This window comes from Dreissena polymorpha, chromosome 7 (assembly GCF_020536995.1).
Source record: "Dreissena polymorpha isolate Duluth1 chromosome 7, UMN_Dpol_1.0, whole genome shotgun sequence".
NCBI classification, from domain to species: domain Eukaryota; kingdom Metazoa; phylum Mollusca; class Bivalvia; order Myida; family Dreissenidae; genus Dreissena; species Dreissena polymorpha.
This window is the reverse complement of record NC_068361.1, coordinates 69110827-69132113: the sequence shown is the minus strand read 5'-3', so window position 1 is coordinate 69132113 and position 21287 is coordinate 69110827. Positions and strand designations below refer to the sequence as shown.

Sequence of the window (21287 nt, the reverse complement as noted above, 5' to 3'; positions counted from 1 at the left end):
TTACAAGATAAGTATTGATGCAAAGCATCAAAGGGCGTCGGGAATTTCAGTGTAAAAAGCACTAAATGAAGTTACATGGAACGATTTTTTTCTTAGTTTAAATATTAATATATTGGCCGATTATTTTAAACAAAATAGAAAAAGATACTGGTATAACCATTATCTATGATGTTGTGTTATAACCCCGAATAACCATTATCTATGATTTTGTGTTGTAACCCCCAAATATGTCATAGTTCATTTTATTTACATGTACATTGGTTTCCTTTTTTTACTGGCATCCGTGTGCAGTTTTCATTAATGGAACAGAACTGTGTAGGTTTTTATAAAATCTGCTTCGTCTTGTAAGCGTTATTTCATATTTCTCAACTTCAAGGGGAGATGATTCTGAACTTATTCTTACGTTGCTCATTTACGATAGAGGTTGAGTACTCATTGATATGAAAACACTGTAAAAGTTTTAATGTGTTTACGAACCCCCCACCCTCTCACACATATATTTCATGGGCATAATAAAACAAAAAAATGGTTACAATTAAACAGAATATTTATTTAAACTAAAATGTCGACATCAAAACAAAAAGTTAACATAGAACACAAATAAAATAATTTGATTCTACTGGGACTCGAACCTTGGGCCTCTCACATGTGAAGCGAGCGTGAAACCACTACACTACGAAACCGCTTGAAAAATCATCTTCTTACTAAGATATTAATAAGCTATTAATAGTCGGTTTAAATGTAAACCCGAAAGTTTAAACGCTGGATAGTGAGCGGAGTTAAAGATCCGTACCAAAGGGTCCATACCAATGGCAAGATACGGATCAGGCCTGCGGCATTTTATATGTGGTTCTTAAAAAAACCTGTAGGAGGACTTGATAGTAACGAGACTGGGGTGCTGTGATGGTGCTCCTCATTGATAAGCGGCTGCTTCCTTTATCAAGACTCATTATTACAATTATTAATACGTATCGCGCTTCGCGCTCTACAGCGCCTTTATTAGTAACAATAGGATAGTGGAACAAAGAAGTTTTGTTTTTAAACAAAACCAGAAAGTTTTACCGGTTCGCATATTTGCCCAGTCCCTGTGATCTTTTATTATTGTCCAGTCCCTGTGATTAGTTATTAATTAAAAGAATTAGCTTTGCATTATTGGCAATAAATGTTGTACTAAATATATACATTGATCCGTAAAATAACTTCTCCTCCCATAAGCGAAAAAAAAAAACGTATTACAAACTAGTCGCCGCACTTCAGTGCGACGCCAATAATAGATGCATATATAATTTATGTTCTGCTATTGGCAGATTTTCCCAATTATTTGTTTGGTTTGCTTTTTTTGCTTATTGTTTAAAAAAATAATATAATGTTTTTAGATTGGAGCTTAGGATTTTACATATTTATATGTTTTCAATTATACTTTAAAACTCCAGTTTCCAGAATACTTTTTGTGTTTTCTTTTACAAAATCGTTATCCCAACGTATACTACCTTGTTAAGTATAAATCGTATACAAATAAACAACAATATACTGACATAAATCGATATCAATGCAAAAATAATTCAACCACACACTAAAGATACAATGCAAATAAGTCCATCAAAGAGTAAAGATACAAAACCATACCGTTTATAAAATGCATTTTGAAAATTTTTCATGATCTTTTTACCAGCATACAATACATGTGATAAAAACTTCTTTACAAGTATTAATTTATTTTATTTTGGTCGAATTAATAACAAACAGCGTATCTGTTTAACGCTAACCTTTTGTGATTGTTAAATGTACAATGCATAATGATAAAAATAAGACCATGTTTATAAAATAAACATACAATTAAAAAACTGAATACGCTAGTAATCACACGCGAATGAAATGCACGAGAAAAAACAACATAAAAGTAAACAAGAAAGTACAACAAATCAAATAATCATATCACACTAAAAATATAAGATGTCATATTAATATACACGTAGGATGATATTTTGGAATTGGTCAGTAATGTTTTAGTACCTTTTACAAGTATTTGTGATAATGTTGATTCTAGCAATAGTTTTCATAACAATTGTCTAAGTACATCCGAAGTCCATTCTACTTTATGAGAAATCATCATCATCATCATCGATATTGAGTTTTTTCTTACTGGAAAAGCCGCGAAGACCTTTGTGTTCCCCTGGAGTCATAGCCTTAGACCTGCATAAGAAAATATGGCTGTCATTATTAAATATTATTTACTATTTTATACAAAGGTTTAACTAATGACTAACAGCTTAACAAAACGGATGTTTAACACTTAAAGTGGAATAAGTATAGGATCTTTAAACAACATGGCCAACTTCAAATAAAAAAACGCAGAACGCAAGAAATATACTAGTAATAATTCCTCTTCAACAATGTATTGCCCACATTATAAGTCAAACTCGATATGGTGTTTAAATAATCGCAATTACATATACGAGTACTTCTATTATTTTTTTGCATTTATTCGTGCATGTGATATGTCTACACAAATTAAAAATATGCGAGGCGCACGATGTGCCAAATATAATTCACTTTACAGACATATTGCGTTGGAAGTGTTTTGATAAGACAGATACGCCAAATAATGTACGTACTTTTTATCATAATTACATCACATTGTAAGGATACCGACAGGAAACCAATTTGTTATCGCTGCGACAAATATTTCAATACGGCATTGATTGATTGTATGCATTTATATATTTAAAGTGTGTTTCGTGTTTAAATAAGGAGACATATATGTAACAGACTGAAATCATAATGCACACATTATATGCTCTGAATGACAATGGTGTCCGCTAGTTAACGACAATTTTCGTTATAAACACAGGACTGGGTCTGATATTAAATTTGACTAGGTAGGTCGACTAAATCTTGTTTTGTTATGAAACGTTTCAATATAATGTTGTTTTTATCTAAACGGTGTAAAGAGGGGTCACCGCAAGAAAAACTGTTTTAGCCTTTTTAGTAAATTAGATCCTTCCGTCATCGCAATTAAATACAGTAGTAAGCTTCATGCTATTCAACCCAGTTAACTTTTCAAAAAAACTATCAAATTTACCCGATATTCGTGACTGTTATTACACAATATATAACTATCATGAACAATATTGTACATATTTCCTACGATAAGTCCATTTGGCTTTTGTCAACTCTCTCCTCTTCAGGCCCTTCTGCCACCTCAGACCGCTGATTTTCAATGTAATCTTCAGCAAAGTATAGGATCTGTCTCAGCGCCAATAACGCCAGGATGTTCACTCCGTCATCAAGAAGCATCTCATCTTCGTAGTTTTTCACCGGAAACACATGGTTCTTCGGAAAGCCAATCATGTTGGAAATTTCCTGAACTTTTTTTTCTATAACAGTGCTTGTGTAAACCTTTTCTAAATGTTGACCGACAGCTTTATCTTGTATATCTATTTTCGTCAAGAGAACTGCTTGTGGAATTTCTGAAGGTAAATTATATAGCAAAATTGATAAGAACTTCATTCACGTATAAATCTCAAAAATGTTTTCTGAATGAGAATTTCTTACAAAAATTACTAACATCATAAATAACTTTTACGTGGTATTTGTAACATGATTTGTATGTTACATAAAGCAAATATATGCAATTATTTGTAGGTATTATTTTCATATGTTAGTAGTATGATTTATATGTTCGTCATCCAATATATTTATAAACATTTTTCTAAAGTTTCCGTCAACGAGAGGGTTCTTACGTTTCCTTGTTGCAGACTTCCTAAAGTTCTTAATTTTTTCCAACAGTTTCTCATCTAACCTTCCAATTGTTGTAGCGTCCAGTACGAACACAACGCAATGGGGCCTATCTTTAAGGCTTGGCTTCAGCACAAACATAGGGTCGTCTAAAGAAATCGACTTTTCAGCATTAAACTGAAAACATAAATTATTTAATTGGTTTTATTTGTAAACATTCAGCAAGATCCAGTTAACAGCTGACTATATTTTTTTTAAATACTGAAATAAAACAATTCGTGTTATACGATACTAGTAACTGGCTTTGCCGGTATGCTGTATAATAGTGCTGAATTGATAAAAGCAAGGGTCACCTCATATCTCTCGGGTATATGTCCGTTCAGTAGATAGCTGAATTCCATCGTGTCGATTCCAAAGTTTGGTTCCAGACCTCGTGTGTCGCAAAGTCGGACATGTAGCGGTACATTGTCCTTCGAGTTCAAAACATATGGCTGATACTGAAATAAAGCAAAGCTACCCGTTTACTTTTTAAAATGTGTCCAATGTGCTTTAAACGTGTATGCCCTATGTTGTGTATATGAATAGGAAATGTCAAAAAATCTGGTAATGAATAGTAAATTTTACGTAAATATGCATAATGCACGTTTTACGTATGCAGTTATTCAATCTCTAAGTGAATCAAGTTGCTTAAATAACGTTCATTACGTCACGACATTTTGTATTATACAAATGTATTATGTACTCATATGCCTGAATATAGAATTTCGACTACATGTGTAAAATCTGATTAATTTCCGTATACCGCAGTTGTGATGCTGTGTGGTCCTTCTCCACAAATAGCCCTTTGTGTCATTCTTCCTCTGAACACTGAATTCACCGTGTTACAGAAGCTGGATTTACCAGCTCCCACTGGACCAATCAGCAAGATTCGATAGTCCTGAAGCTTCATTTCGGGGCTTGGTTGTAAGGATTTCACTTCTTGTTGCAATTCTTGAGACAACTGATCAGAAAAACAACCAAACTAACGTATTGATTAAAATATTGTTAATTTGTTAAAATAGTCGTTTAATTTACTCGAAAGCGACTTAAAAAATAATCCCCCTCGTGATATCGTTGATCGCGTTTACTTACCTTTCTATTCCATTCTGGCATCTTTCGCCAATGAGCTTGATAAGGCTCTTCTGTAACTTGTTTTACTGCAAAGCATGTGATTTGTATGTTGATTTTGTCAGTTTATTTGCATAACACGAGAGTCCCAAACGGGTCTAATACCACCCACCAATTGTATGCTTTTTTATTTGCAAATAACTCAGGGATGAGTGCATTACTTGGAACAAAAGGTATCTTGCCCATATAACCTTCGTGCTGATGACATATTTTAAATTTCGATTGAATCATTTGAGAAATAAGGAAGTAGTTCGTATACAAACTTCTTATATTTTAAGAGAAAATATTTATCGACAAACTGAAAAACGAACGGATCAACAGAGTTATTCAATTATACTCCGTCCCTTCGGGTTGATACAAATACAGATAATGCATGACAAAAAATTGTTGGTGTCAATTTTTTAATTTCCTACCGTTAGTATGTTAATGAATATTAAGTATGTGGTATCTGTATCTGAATAATGAAGCTCTTCGGGAGATACTTTATTGTTAAATCCGCAAATTTTTAATTAGTAGATACAGTACAATACAAAAACCACAACATTAAACATGAACCTGATTAAATCAACGACTAAATGGATAATTTCATTTCTGAGACAGTACATGTAACTTAATATTTACCTGCAACGCTGTAAACTTCGATATCCGTAACAGTAACTACCCCGTCGTGGATTTCGTCCCAACTGGATACACCAGTCATGTCAAAGTGCGTTCCAAATGTGAATGCACCATCTAATTGGAATACACCGCTTGCGTTATTGATTGTGCCGCTAAATGATTTTAAATCAAATTCATCATATTCGCCAAATGTCGGTCCGAAGTTTGGATGCGAATAAATGCCATAATCCACATCAGAAATGGGAAATTGACGTCTCGTATCTGTACCGGAAAATTTCAGCTGAAACAAGAAGGCCTTGTCATCTCTTGTCGAACCGGATATACAAGCTGCCCAACTGGCGGATGTGTAACCACCGAAAACACACCCTTGGTAGTTGTAGATCACCGTGATTGTGGATCCTTGGTGGTCGCATTTCTCGTGGAATTTCTGAGCAGAGCATCCGTCCTTTGAGATACTGTATAAAAGGCTAAAATGTTTTGGACCCTGTCCAATCCAGCTTTCGATCTGGGACTTGTCGGAATTACGAAGTTGGCCAGTCATTCTGAAACACAAGGTATTGTTTGATGTATTTTCGACTTTGCCTTTCTGGATCGATACCATATCAAGAGGACTCTGACGATCATTGAACGCTCACCTGAGAAATTGTAGCTCGCGGAATAATACTCGAGACCATGGGTTTGGGGCTACGCTTTTTGACAGGGCCTTATTTGAACATATTTGCTTAAGACGCTTGTGTAAGACTGTTCACACCATTGCATGCGTATGGCAATTTTTGATCAAACAGACATACTTTTTACAAACTTAATAGGGGATCACTATCTGATGTAACACACACACAAGATTACACATATGAGCATTGTCTTTTAAGAGAAGACACCGTTTGAACTGATTTTGCTTACAAATGTATCTTAAAATACAATACCAGGAGCATGATTAGTTTTGACCCCAGGACATTTTAACAAATTTGGTAGAACACGACTACCTGCTTTTCAATACCAAATAGCAAAGCCATCTTGTTGCAAAGAAAATACAGTTATTTTGATTTATTTATATTTAAAAAATGTGATCCCTGTGATGTAACACTGGTAACCCTGGAACGAGGCCAGTTTTTACTCCCGACATTATTTCAACAAATTTGGTTGACGACCACCAAACGAGGTTAACAAATTCCACACATGCGTGCGATACGGTTTCGGTGGAGAATACTATCAAGGTTAAATATTAGGAAAACATTTAAGTCCCAGGGCAAGGCGAATTTTGACTCAACGGGAAATATTAAAACAATTTTTTAGGACCATTATATAATATGTACATGTTAAATTATAAATACTAATGCTCTCGGCTTTGAGAGAAAAATGTTTTTTTAATTTTTCGCTACATGCATATAAGGAAAACAAGATAAACCCAGGACGGAGCAAACACTTACCAAGGTAAGATGATTTGAACAATTGTTGTACGGGGTTTCTATCAAGATGAGCACGCTTTGCTCACTTGAATTAATAAAGCAAATAAATTAAACTCAGGGCGGAACCAATATTGACCAAATGAACTTAACATGTTTTTACCTCGGGGCAGTTAATAGAACAAGCTTGGTAAATGACCATTTTGATGTTATATAACAACTACTGAACCTCTGGGTTTTAAATGGATCTTTTCACGGTTTGGTAAATTGACAACATTGAAAAAATGTTGTTTCAGATTCGCACATTTTCGGTTTTGTTATGATATTTGTGAGGAAACAGTATAACTGAATATTTGCCATGGTCTAATAAAGCCATTATATGCCTTTTTTGACGATTTTAAAACCTAAAAATTATTAAGCGTTGCAACGCGAAACGATTGAATAAGTTGGAGAGTTCTGTTGTTGTCGTTTAAATCTGCGAAACTACGAATATTGCTTATATAAGGTATAAAATACGCATCTTATGTATGCTTGGCAGGATAGCTCAGTTGGCTTATGCTTTTTTACTTCAGGATTCCGGGATCACTGGTTCAAGTCCTGATGCTGGCTACTTTTCTTTTCCTTTTTAAAATTTTATTTTTGATCTTTTACTGGAGTTTTTAAAATCTAATGTTTACATTTATCAATATTATGCATTTAATGACAAACTTCAAAACATGCCAAAATCTGTGAAGAGGCCCCTTTAAGATAAAGATATTATAAAAGTTCACTCTGTGTTGCAGGTAAATATTCAGCTCTATCAGGAAAACAAGTTAATCGCATGTAGATGGAAATGTTTTGACCCCACGAAATGATTTGAGCACACTTGGTATTCGGCCACAACACAAGTGTGTTCAGAGGAGATAATATTAAGCGTATTTACTATATACATATTAGGAAAACAAGTTACGGGTCTAATTAAAGGGGCCTTTTCACAGATTTTGGCATATTTTGAAGTTTGTCATTAAATGCTTTATATTGATAAATGTAAACATTGGATCTTAAAAGCTCCAGTAAAAAATCAAGAATAAAATTTAAAAAAGGAAAAAAAGTAGCCGGTACCAGGGCTCGAACCAGTGACCCCCGGAGTCCTGGAGTTAGTCTGAAGTAAAAACGCATTAACCCTCTCGGCTATTCCGCCAAGTATACACAGTGTAAGTATTTTATACCTTATATAAGCAATCTTCGTAGTTTCGTAAATTTAAATGACAACAACAGAACTCTCCAAATTATTCAATCGTTTCGCGTTGCAACGCTTTATAATTTTTAGTTTTTCAAATCGTCAAAAGATACATAAAATGGCTATTTTGGACTATGGTAAATGTTCAGTAATACTGTTTCGTCACAAATATCATAACTAAAACGAAAATTTGCGAATCTGAAACAACTTTTTTCAATTTTGTCAATTTACCAAACCGTGAAAAGATCCCTTTAAGACCACATTGACATATTTTTATCACATTTGGTTACTAGAAAAAATGGCTAATTAAATCTGATTTAAATGAATAATTCTCGTATAATTCTCGGACTAAAGGTCAGGCTTGCTGCCGCCCATAATGTAAATTAAACCTCTTCATTCCTTTTGATGATTGACCGGTCCAAGGCAATGACCCCGTCGTGTATGTATGTTTTGACTTAGTATCATTTCTTGTGTCATGACGACATTAAACAAACCAAAGCTATATAAATATGAAAATCAAAACACAAAAAGGGCGTTATACAATGACATAGATACGTTACTTGAAATGATTGAAAACTAATGAAGTTACGACAATGTGCATGGTTTAAGACTGCTAGTCATGCAGCCAAAAGCGTTAAAAGCTCATATCAAATTGTGGGGCCTTTATCTTTGGATTCAACTGTATTTTTGGACATCCGAATAAATAAGGAGCGTTTTACTTGAATTATATTTGAATTATATTAAACACATTGGTTGATGTCGTTTTTATACAAGTTTACATATTTAAGAAGCTATGAATCTTTAAACTAATACTTTTGGTTTTTCCATATGTTCACAGTATGAGGCTCTATAATCGTTCTTGTTGTTTGAGAGAGTTATGCTAGGCTTTTAGATTATAGTCTCTGTTTAACATGTGATCTCAGGGCCGTGGCTAATTTTTGTCACATTGACATGATTTTAACAAACATTGCATAATACGTCTGATGCATTGTACCAAACCCTAGCGTATCGATCTAATAAATTGTCAAATATACATTTTATGTCAAGGGTTTTTCGATTCATCGCTATGGAATGGGATCAAAAATATCGTTTTTCATATATAATGGTTTTTATTTTATTGTAAGCAATAGTAAGATGCAAGTCTTGGAAATTTGTTTAGGTATTTATTTTAGGAAAATTTAGATAACCTTTTATTGCATTAACAACAGGGCTGTACAGAAATTTGGAATTGACACAGTCCAATATTGAAGAAGGGTAGGCGCATCCTTTGTTTTAAAGTTGGAGAAACAAAATTTAAACAATACCCGAACCAGTTCATTTTATTTATACAAATAGTTGTGTTAACGTTTAAAAAAAACCTCTATATTTTGAAAAATATGTGAAGCCAAAATATGTGAAGCCAACATTCTCGTGGTAAATTGTCGGCATTAGAATATAAACAACTAAGTTTCGTGTTAAAAATAGGTATGCTAGCGATTCTTGCTGAAAGCCTGACTGATGAACGTGAATATTAGCATCTTATGTACAGAATATTAATTAAAATTTAAAGTGATGAAAAAGAAAAGTCTTACACAAGTTTAGATAGCAACATAACACGTTACTCTACTCTGAAAGCCTCTGAAAACTGGGAATAGAACAACATTGTTGATATGCCAGGAATTGCGAAATGCGCTAGAATGAAAGAGGTTGTCTGAATATTGACATTTTTACTTTCGCAATGCTAATTGTTCAGATCTTGTCATAATATTTTTGTTTAATTTGCATATAATACGACATTTCGGAGTTTTTTGTTTGCTACAAATGGACAGTCTTATTAAATAAAGCTTAAACCATATGCTTACGCCTGTTTGCCTCATTTTGAAATAAGAGCTTATTAATCGATACTTTTGCAATAAACGGGTCAATTCGTTTTTATAAAGTTATCGGTTATAATTTGCTTTAAGAATCAACAACACACACATAACGTTATACATAACACTCACGAGTTTGTGCACGTTTTAAATTATTTTGTTGATTTGTTATCACCGAGAATATCTGAATCTTTCCCTATACGCAAGTGTCGTCTGATTCACTCGTGAGTGAATTGTGAACTTGAAAGATAATGTTTCCATGACACTAATTGAACGCATTAGGGAATTTCATCAACGTAACAAAATTCGCAAAATTTAAAATAAGCTACAAAAATGCTACTTTTCAAATGTTTGGATAAGTAGGCTTTATTAAATTGACAACCCTGAGTTGATGTTATATACGAATCCGATTTGTAAAGTGATTGCAAATAATAAAACAAATGTTCTTTTTATTTTAAAAAAAGAAATCACAAATATTGTTCAAAATCATAGAAGATACTCGCATGCTTCGAGAAAGAAAACATCACCAACGAAATGAATTCGCCTCAATGCTATTTCCATGTGTGGTATGTGTACAGAAATACACCATAAGAAACTAATTCTGAAGCATAGATCAAAACAGTTGATTCTGAAATGAGTCCTGCAGATACACCGCTTTATAACATTATCATATTTAAATATTTATAACATTTCCAATTTAAGGTACGATCTCAAACTAAATGATTTAATCAATTCAATAAATATCCAAATGAAATCATAGTTACAAACGTAAGGAATGTAGAAATAAAAATGTAAACATCAGGAATGTAAAACTATAGATGTAAACTTTTTTCTTGATTCCTATACGTCTTAAAACTTGATATAACATTAATAATATTTGTAGGATGTACTATAACGCGTTATATCCATGTAGCTTACGGGTCGACGGAGTGAAATGCGACATACAATTTTCAAATACAGATTAATGACAACAGTTAAAATAGGCTAACTCAAATTGGAGTTGTAAAATATCCGACAGACGGGTATAAAACGGCTCGGACAAATGATGACCGAAACTTTATTCAGATTTTATGCCTGTCAAATTACAACCTATAGTTATAAGCCCAAATCTAGACTCGATTAATAATAAACAATTTTATGAAACACAATCAGGTGAAGAAATCGTTTATAAAAACAATACCATAGTTTTTGCTTTCAATAAACCGAAGTTACAGATGAATTTTATTATTTTTATCATTACACATTCCTTGACAATTATGTTTAGAATCAATAGATTTGTTTAATTACCTCAATTCGAGTCCTATGTGTAAAGAATTTTCTTGAGTGTTCTCAATACTTCGTCAACCGCAAATACGCCTACTATGGAATGTTTTGACAAGCTTTAAACGCGGAGCAATCTGAACTTTCAAAGTGTAGAGATAAGATTTTAAACAAACCGCTGGTTACGATAACATTCCTCCAAAGATACGTCTGATATGAAATTAAACCAACCACGGATATTTACTTCCTTTTATTAAGTCTCTCTCCATATTTTAAAGTTTACAGAGAAATAAGTTTAAAACACGAACCTAAGATGTTTAAGTAGTAGATTTGTCAAAACTTGTAACTGAATGTTTGGCAGTGATCCTCAGTATTTCGAATTACAACACGATATGTGATTGATGTAACATCAAATTCGTTGAAATAAATACTCATGTGAGCAATATAACTAAAAACACACAGCAAACAACAAGGTCGTATCGACCTTTATGTCGTCATGTATAACATGGGTAATACCGATCTCTATATACTACTTTATACAAAAAAGTTTGTGTCTTTGTTGTTGATGCAAATTTTACTATTTCGTCAAATACCAACACTCAATTCTCTAACATTTATGCGTTGTTTCTTTAGACAATTCCCTAATCTTCAAATCTCAAATTTACATGGAAATACTTTCCCTTTTCTGTAACTCTTTATCTTAACATGTACCCACATACTAATTTTACGAAGTTTTATCTGATTAGTTATAATAACAGGTGGATTAAAAGTTTAACTTTGAAAAGATCATCAACAGTAAATCATTCCTTTTTTTCTCGACTTTTCTCCCTTCCGGCGAACGCCGTTAATTGTGACTAACGCTTTCTTTGCGTTAAGCCTAGAAAAGTGCTCTTGAAAGTTTAAACTAAATTAATTATACAATTTAAGGCAAAACCAGAGCGTTATTAGGAAAAACTTGAATTATATGATGTCTTTAAATGAATGAAAGTATATACAAAACTAAAAACTACAATATATAAAACAAAACGCAACGTTGTTTAGAACACACACTTAATATCACATCGAGTGATTTATAAACAGATAGATATAACGCAAGTTAATCAACACGCTTTATCATGTGGAGGCACTAAAAGAACAGACACATCTTTCCGTGTGTCATTTGCAATCGAATAGAAAGCTGTAATTTCGTTTGTTTTCCGGTGCTAATTCTTCTGAACTTTCATTCTAGGTTTTTTATTCGTCAACATTTTATTTGTTTTGAAATATACACTCCCTTTACGACGTTAAACTATGCATTTAAAAGCCCATAAACACTAAAAATCAACGAATAGTTCGTGCAATATTTCGAAGAATAAAGTTAATAAATAAAAAACAACCACAATTTAAACGCTAGATGTGGTCTGTTAGCATTGATTTAACAAGATACAAAATGGATTTTTTTGTTGGACAATATACCAAACACACGATCCTGTACCATGTTAGTGTTCGTGTGCTGCATGAATAGATATCGTTGTAGGCAATTAAAATGGAACATATTGTTGCTTTAAACATTCATGTTATTGTTTAAATTTAACTGTTAGATTGCGATTGTTGAAATTGTATTTACGTGATTTTTTAACAATGGCATTTCCGTATTCTTTCAGTAACAATTTAACGTATCTTAATTGTTTGAACTATTTTCTCGTAAAAAACTGTTGAATACAGACCTTTTCCATCAACGCTTTTTAGACATCTGATGGCTCAGATCGATTTTCTTTTTTCATACTAAAGATATTCGTACAAAATAGTTCCAAGAGTTCGTGACATCGGAATGATTAAATATTCTAGAGAAGCATGATAATCTCAAGCGTGGGCGGGGCAAAGTTTGTTATCGGTCAGGGACATAATAGTTTTGAAAATTGGCGATGTTATAAGTGTTATCGGTCATGGGTATGATGCCACTTAAATATTGGGTCGGCGTCTTTAATGCTATTATGAACCTGTGGCATAAGAATTCTTCCATCAGCCTAGGTAGATGGAAAGCATTGATGTTCATTAAGAAATTACTGTTATGTTTTATGTTTGGAGACTAGAGGGGAACACTTGTGCGATAGAGGGTTACTATGTCCTTCTTTCTGAGGACATTGTCAAGCTGAATACAAGGAGGAATATATTTTATTTTTTAAGTAGAGGAACGCAGCCGACTTTGGCCCTCCTTAATGCATGTATAAGATTAATTGCTTAGTGACAAATATTACACTAGAAGAAATTTAATATATAGTTAAAAAGCCAAACACAAGGTTGTCCTAAAGATTTTCGATATAAATCATACAGGTGAGAAAGGACAATTTATTCGACAAACTTGCCGGTAACTGTTTTCATGATGTTCGTGCTCTTATATCTTATTGGTTATATTATGAGAACGATATACAGAGAACAAAGTTTATTAGTTTACAAAGTGTATAGAGCATGTAGTATTTATAATTGTTTTGAACAAAGAATCTAAAGGGTTTGAACAATACACACCTAGTCGGTTATCATAAGCAAACATGCAGTTGCCTAGCATCCTTTATTGTATTATGTTTTCGTAGGTGTACAAATATTCGACATTCTGTTATATTTTATGGTAAAACGTATCGAAACTAATATTAAAACAAATATTTGAATGTTTAAAAAATACGCTAGTCAACAAATCGCACATTTTCAGTAAACTAAAGTTTATTGTTCTTCAATGATTAACTCTTCAAAGGCTGGTTTACCAGAGTTAATCCTAAAATGCATGCCAAACCAGACATTTGTGTCATGTGATTTCTTACCAGCTTTTTAGATCCTATGAATCTCGTGCTAATATTTATTTGTACCAGGGTGTCAAGCAATTAACGCATTAAATAATTAGTATTTGTCAATAATTCTGGGATATTTTAAGTATATAATGTTGCACAACACAAATAACTCTTGTATATATAACATATTAATACACAAACATGAAATACCAAAAGGCAAAATAAAATGTAATAGCTTTTTATGTATGGAGAGCTCATAATTAGAAAGTCTATATGCGTGGGTTTTAAAACCACAAACAAATCACACCATCAATGATTCCAAGTAAGAGTTACTCACAATATGCTAGCCACACATAATTTTGTTAAAAAAAGAAAATAAGTGACTCAGACAAATGTACTTTATGTAAAACAGAAACAGAAACTCTTGTTAATTTATTCTGGAGTTGAAATGTCGTACAGCTGTTTTTACATAACACCACATCTACTATTAAACATTGTTAACAATTTCAGTTTTGATTGTAAATTATTTTGATTAGGACAGTCGGTAAACAGTCTTCAAAGTTAAACGGTTAATATTTTGAAATAAAAGGGTATATTTATAACTGTAGACGTAAAATGGTAATCCTCACAATTTACGATTCTCGAAGTAACTGTAAACTAGCATCTGAACTAGCATCTGAACTTATACAAAAATATATTTACCAAACATTAAAAAAAGTTCGTGGGATTTGTCTTAATCTCTTCGTTAAACTAATTTACATTCAAAACTATTAGCTCTTTTGTATTATATTTTTTATAGCTTTGGCGCAATCATTATTGTATCATGACTGCTTGTACTGTGTTTTCTAAATATTCCAGCGATGTTTGTATGAAAATGTACAAAACATGTATATTGTTGAATAAAATGCATCATATGTAAGTGTCGAGGTTATACGATATATAGTGTACTTATATATAATTGATATATTTTACTTATTATTAAGACATATTTACCTAAGAATAAACACTTGAACGGGCTATCAATTTGGCAGATATATAATTTAGACTGCGATTACTGCAGCTACAAGTACATATGTATCATTACCGAATTTACAAAAACTCGATAGTACAACGCAATATAGAAACACAGTTCCACATCCGACATAAATTATCACGGAATATTATAATAGATGCATATATAATTAATGTTCTGCTATGGGCAGATTTGCCAAATTATTTGTTTGGTTTGCTTTGTTTGCTTGATTATTTTTTTTTAAAATAATATAATGTTTTTAAACTAGAGCTTCCAAGTTTACATATCTATATGTTTTCAATTATACTTATAAACTCAAGTTTTCAGGATACTCTTTTGTGTTATCTTTTACAAAATCCTTATCCCAACGTATAATACCTGATGAAGTATAAACCGTATATAAAGAATAAAGAACAATATACTGACATAAATAGACATCAATGCAAAAATAATTCAACCACACACTAAAGATACAATGCAAATAAGTCCATCAAAGCGTAAAAATACAACACCATAATGTTTATAAATGCATTTTAAATATTTGTTATAATCTCTTTACCAGCATACAATACATGTGATAAAGACTTCTGGACAAGTATTAATTTATTTTTGTTTTGGTAAAATTAATAACAAACAGCGTATCTGTTTAACGCTAACCTTTTGTGATTGTTAAATGTACAATGCATAATAATAAAAATAAGACCATGTTTATAAAAAAAACATAGAATTAAAAAATGAATACGCTAGTAATCACACGCGAATGAAATGCACGAGAAAAACAACATAAAAATAAACAAGACAGTACAACAAATCAAATAATCATATCACACTAAAAAGATAAGATGTCATATTAATATACATGTAGGATGATATTTTGGTATTGGTCAGTAATGTTTTAGTACCTTTTACAAGTATTTGTAATAATGTTGATTCTGGCTATAGTTTTCATAACAATTGTCTAAGCACATCTGAAGTCCATTCTACTTTATGAGAAATCATCATCATCATCATCGATATTGAGTTTTTTCTTACTGGAAAAGCCGCGAAGACCTTTGTGTTCCCCCGGAGTCATAGCCTTAGACCTGCATAAGAAAATATGGCTGTCATTATTAAATATTATTTACTATTTTACACAAAGGTTTAACTAATGACTAACAGCTTAACAAAACGGATGTTTAACGCTTAAAGTGGAATAAGTATAGGATCTATAAACAACATGGCCAACTTCGAATAAAAAACACAGAACGCAAGAAATATACTAGTAATAATTCCTCTCCAACAATGTTTTGCCCACATTTTAAGTCAAACTCGATATGGTGTTTAAATAATCGCAATTACATATACGAGTACTTCTATTATTATTTTTTGCATTTATTCGTGCATGTGATATGTCTACACATATTAAAAATATACGAGGCGCACGATGTGCTAAATATAATTCACTTTACAGACATATTGCGTTGGAAGTGTTTTGATAAGACAGATACGCCAAACAATGTACGTACTTTTTATCATAATTACATCACATTGTAAGGATACCGACAGGAAACCAATTGGTTATCGCTGCGACAAATATTTCAATACGGCATTGATTGAGAAAGATTATATTTTATCCATATGTATATTTAAAGTGTGTTTCGTGTTTAAATAAGGACACATTATATGCTCTGAATGACAATGGTGTCCGTTAATTAACGACGATTTTCGTTATAAACACAGGACTGGGTCCAATTTTAAATTTGACTAGGTCAGTCGACTAAATCTTGTTTTGTTATGAAATGTTTCAATATAATATTGTTTTTATCTAAACGGTGTAAAGAGGGGTCACCGCAAGAAAAACTGTTTTAGCCTTTTGAGTAAATTAGATCCTTCCGTCATCGCAATTGAATAAAGTAGTAAGCTTCATGCTATTCAATCCAGTTAACTTTTCAATAAAACTATCAAATTTACCCGATATTCGTGACTAATATTACACAATATAAAACTATCATGAACAATATTGTACATATTTCCTACGATAAGTCCATTTGGCTTTTGTCAACTCTCTCCTCTTCAGGCCCTTCTGCCACCTCAGACCTCTGATTTTCAATGTAATCTTCAGCAAAGTATAGGATCTGTCTCAGCGCCAATAACGCCAGGATGTTCACTCCGTCATCAAGAAGCATCTCATCTTCGTAGTTTTTCACACATGGTTCTTCGGAAAGCCAATCATGTTGGAAATTTCCTGAACTTTTTTTTCTATAACAGTGCTTGTGTAAACCTTTTCTAAATGTTGACCGACAGCTTTATCTTGTATATCTATTTTCGTCAAGAGAACTGCTTGTGGAATTTCTGAAGGTAAATTATATAGCAAAATTGATAAGAACTTCATTCACGTATAAATCTCAATTTTTTTTCTGAATGAGAATTTCTTACAAAAATTACTAACATCATAAATAACTTTTACGTGGTATTTGTAACGTGATTTGTATGTCACATAAAGCAAATGTATGCAATTATTTGTAGGTATTATTTTCAGGTGTTAGTAATATGATTTATATGGTCGTCATCCAATATATTTATAAACATTTTTCTAAAGTTTCCGTCAATGAGAGGGTTCTTACGTTTCCTTGTTGCAGACTTCCTGAAGTTCTTAATTTTTTCCAACAGTTTCTCATCCAACTTTCCAATTGTTGTAGCGTCCAGTAACACAACGCAATGGGGCCTATCTTTAAGGCTTGGCTTCAGCACAAACATAGGGTCGTCTAAAGAAATCGACTTTTCAGCATTAAACTGAAAACATAAATGATTAAATTGGTTTTACTTGTAAACACTCAGCAAGATCCAGTCAACAGCTGACTATTGTTTTAAATACTGAAATAAAACAATTCGTGTTATACGATACTAGTAACTTGCTTTGCCGGTATGCTGTATAATAGTGTTGAATAAAAGCAACGGTCACCTCATATCTCTCGGGTATATGTCCGTTCAGTAGATAGCTGAATTCCATCGTGTCGATTCCAAAGTTTGGTTCCAGGCCTCGGGTGTCGCAAAGTCGGACATGTAGCGGTACATTGTCCTTCGAGTTCAAAATATATGGCTGATACTGAAAATAAGCAAAGCAACCCGTTTACTTTTTAAAATGTGTCCACTGTGCTTTAAACGTGTATGCCCTATATTGTGTTTATGTATAGGAAATGTCAAAAAATCTGGTAATGAATAGTAAATTTTACGTAAATATGCATAATGCACGTTTTACGTGTGCAGTTATTCAATCGCTAAGTGAATCAAGTTGCTTAAATAACGTTCATTACGTCACGACATTTTGTATTATACACATGTATTATATACTCATATGCCTGAATATAAAATGTCGACTACATGTGTAAAATCTGATTAATTTCTGTATACCGCAGTTGTGATGCTGTGTGGTCCTTCTCCACAAATAGCCCTTTGTGTCATTCTTCCTCTGAACACGGAATTGACCGTGTTACAGAAGCTGGATTTACCAGCTCCCACTGGACCAATCAGCAAGATACGATAGTCCTGAAGCTTCATTTCAGGGCTTGGTTGTAAAGACTTCACTTCTTGTAGCAATTCTTGAGACAACTGATCAGAAAAACAAACAAGCTAACGTATTGATTAAAATATTATTAATTTGTTAAAATAGTCGTTAAATTTACTCGAAAGCGACTTAAAAAAGAATCTCCACCGTGATATCGTTGATCGCGTTTACTTACCTTTCTATTCCATTCTGGCATCTTTCGCCAATGAGCTTGATAAGGCTCTTCTGTAACTTGTTTTACTGCAAAGCATGTGATTTGTATGTTGATTTTGTCAGTTTATTTGCATAACACGAGATAAGTCCCAAACGGGTCTAATACCACCCACCAATTTGTATGATTTTTAATGTGCAAATAACTCAGGGATGAGAGCAATACTTGGAACAAAAGGTATCTTGCCCATATAACCTTCGTGCTGATGTGGTATCTGTATCTAAATAATGAAACTCTTCGGGAGATACTTTATTGTTAAATCCGCAAATTTTTAATTAGAAGGTACAGTACAATACAAAAACCACAACATTAAACATAAACCTGATTAAAGCAACGACTAAATGGATAATTTCATTTCTGAGACAGTACATGTAACTTAATATTTACCTGCAACGCTGTAAACTTCGATATCTGTAACAGTAACTACCCCGTTGTGGATTTCGTCCCAACTGGATACACCAGTCATGGCAAAGTGCGTTCCAAATGTGAATGCACCATCTAATTGGAATACACCGCTTGCGTTATTGATTGTGCCGCTAAATGATTTTAAATCAAATTTAGCATCCTCGCCAAATGTCGGTCCGAAAGTTTGGATGCGAATAAATGCCAAATGCCGCATCAGAAATGGGAAATTGACGTCTCGTATCTGTACCGGAAAATTTCAGCTGAAACAAGAAGGCCTTGTCATCTCTTGTCGAACCGGATATACTAGCTGCCCAACTGGCGGATGTGTAACCACCGAAAACAGACCCGTGGTTGTTGTAGATCACCGTGATTGTGGATCCTTGATGGTCGCATTTCTCGTGGAATTTCTGAGCAAAGCATCCGTCATTTGAGATACTGTATAAAAGGCTAAAATTTTTTGGGCCCTGTCCAATCCAGCTTTCGATCTGGGACTTGTCGGAATCACGAAGTTGGCCAGTCATTCTGAAACACAAGGTATTGTTTGATGTCTTTTCGAATTTGCCTTTATAGATCGATATTATATCAAGAAGACTCGATCATTAAACGCTCACCTGAGAAATTGCAGCTTGCGGAATAATACTCGAGACCATGGGTTTGGGGCAACGCTTTTTGACAGGGCCTTTTTTGAACATATTTGCTTTAGACGCTTGTGTAAAACTGTTCACACCATTGCATGCGTATGGCATTTTTGATCAAACAGACATACTTTTTTACAAACTAAATAGGATATCACTATCTGATGTAACACACAAACAAGATTACACATGAGCATTGTCGTTTAAGAGAAGACACCGTTTGAACTGATTTTGCTTACAAATGTATCTTAAAATACAATACCAGGAGCATGATTAGTTTTGACCCCAGGACATTTTAACAAATTTGGTAGAACACGACTACCTGCTGTTCAATACCAAATAGCAAAGCCATCTTGTTGCAAAAAAAAAATACAGTTATTTTGATTTATTTATATTAAAAAAATGTGATCCCTGTGATGTAACACTGGTAACCCTGGAACGAGGCCAGTTTTTACTCCCGACATTATTTCAACAAATTTGGTTGAAGACCACCAAACGAGGTTAACAAATTCCACACATGCGTGCGATTCGGTTTCGGTGGAGAATACTATCAAGGTTAAATATTAGGAAAACATTTAACTCCCAGGGCAAGGCGAATTTTTACTCAATGGGAAATATTAAAACAATTTTTTAGGACCATTATATAATATGTACATGTTACATTATAAATACCAATGAACTCGGCTTTGAGAGAAACATATTTTTTTATTTTTTTGCTACATGCATATAAGGAAAACAAGATAAACCCAGGACGGAGCAAACACTTACCGCGGTATGATGATTTGAACAATTGTTGTACGGGGTTTCTATCAAGATGATCACGCTTTGCTCACTTGAATTAATAAAGCAAATAAATTAAACTCAGGGCGGAACCAATATTTACCAAATAAACTTAAAATGTTTTTACATCGGGGCAGTAAATAGAACAAACTTGGTAAATGACCATTTTGATGTTATATAACAACTACTGAACCTCTGGGTTTTAAAGTAAAGATGTTATAAAAGTTAACTCTGTGTTGCAGGTAAATATTCAGCTCTATCAGGAAAACAAGTTAATCGCATGTAGATGGAAATGTTTTGACCCCACGAAATGATTTGAGCACACTTGGTATTCGGCCACAACACAAGTGTGCATAAAACCGATCATCATGGCCATGCGGTTTCAGATGAGATAATATTTAGCGTATTTACTATAAACATATTAGAAAAACAAGTTAATCCTCGTACGGGTCTAATTAAGACCACATTGACATATTTTTATCACATTTGGTTACTAGAAAAAATGGCTAATTAAATCTGATTTAAATGAATAATTCTCGTATAATTCTCGGACTTAAGGTCAGGCTTGCTGCCGCCCATAATATAAATTAAACCTCTTCATTCCTTTTGATTGACCGTTCCAAGGCAATGACCCCGTCGTATAATGTATGTTTTGACTAAGTATCATTTCTTGTGTCATGCCG

General features: G+C 33.2%; 2 protein-coding genes across 10 annotated transcripts in view; one reads left to right on the top strand and one right to left on the bottom strand.

Moving 5' to 3' along the window:
* The window catches only part of LOC127837691 (3-oxoacyl-[acyl-carrier-protein] reductase FabG-like), a 325705-nt gene that overhangs the window by 52575 nt on the left and 251843 nt on the right, over positions 1-21287 (top strand). The gene's annotated exons all lie outside the window — the stretch shown is intronic.
* On the bottom strand, positions 530-19328 carry LOC127837674 (interferon-induced protein 44-like). Of its 3 annotated transcripts, XM_052364928.1 has the most exons (8): positions 11283-11432; positions 5527-6065; positions 4870-4934; positions 4541-4738; positions 4092-4235; positions 3744-3915; positions 3149-3470; positions 530-2193 (listed from the first exon to the last, which is right to left on the bottom strand). In XM_052364928.1, the coding sequence occupies exons 2-8, from the start codon at positions 6062-6064 to the stop codon at positions 2097-2099; spliced, it is 1536 nt and encodes a 511-aa protein (XP_052220888.1). In that variant the 5' UTR covers position 6065; positions 11283-11432; the 3' UTR covers positions 530-2096. The 3 variants fall into 3 exon arrangements, with proteins under 3 accessions (XP_052220888.1, XP_052220890.1, XP_052220891.1); XM_052364930.1 differs by lacking the exons at positions 4870-4934; positions 5527-6065; positions 11283-11432 and adding exons at positions 18749-18813; positions 19172-19328; XM_052364931.1 differs by lacking the exons at positions 5527-6065; positions 11283-11432 and adding an exon at positions 19172-19328.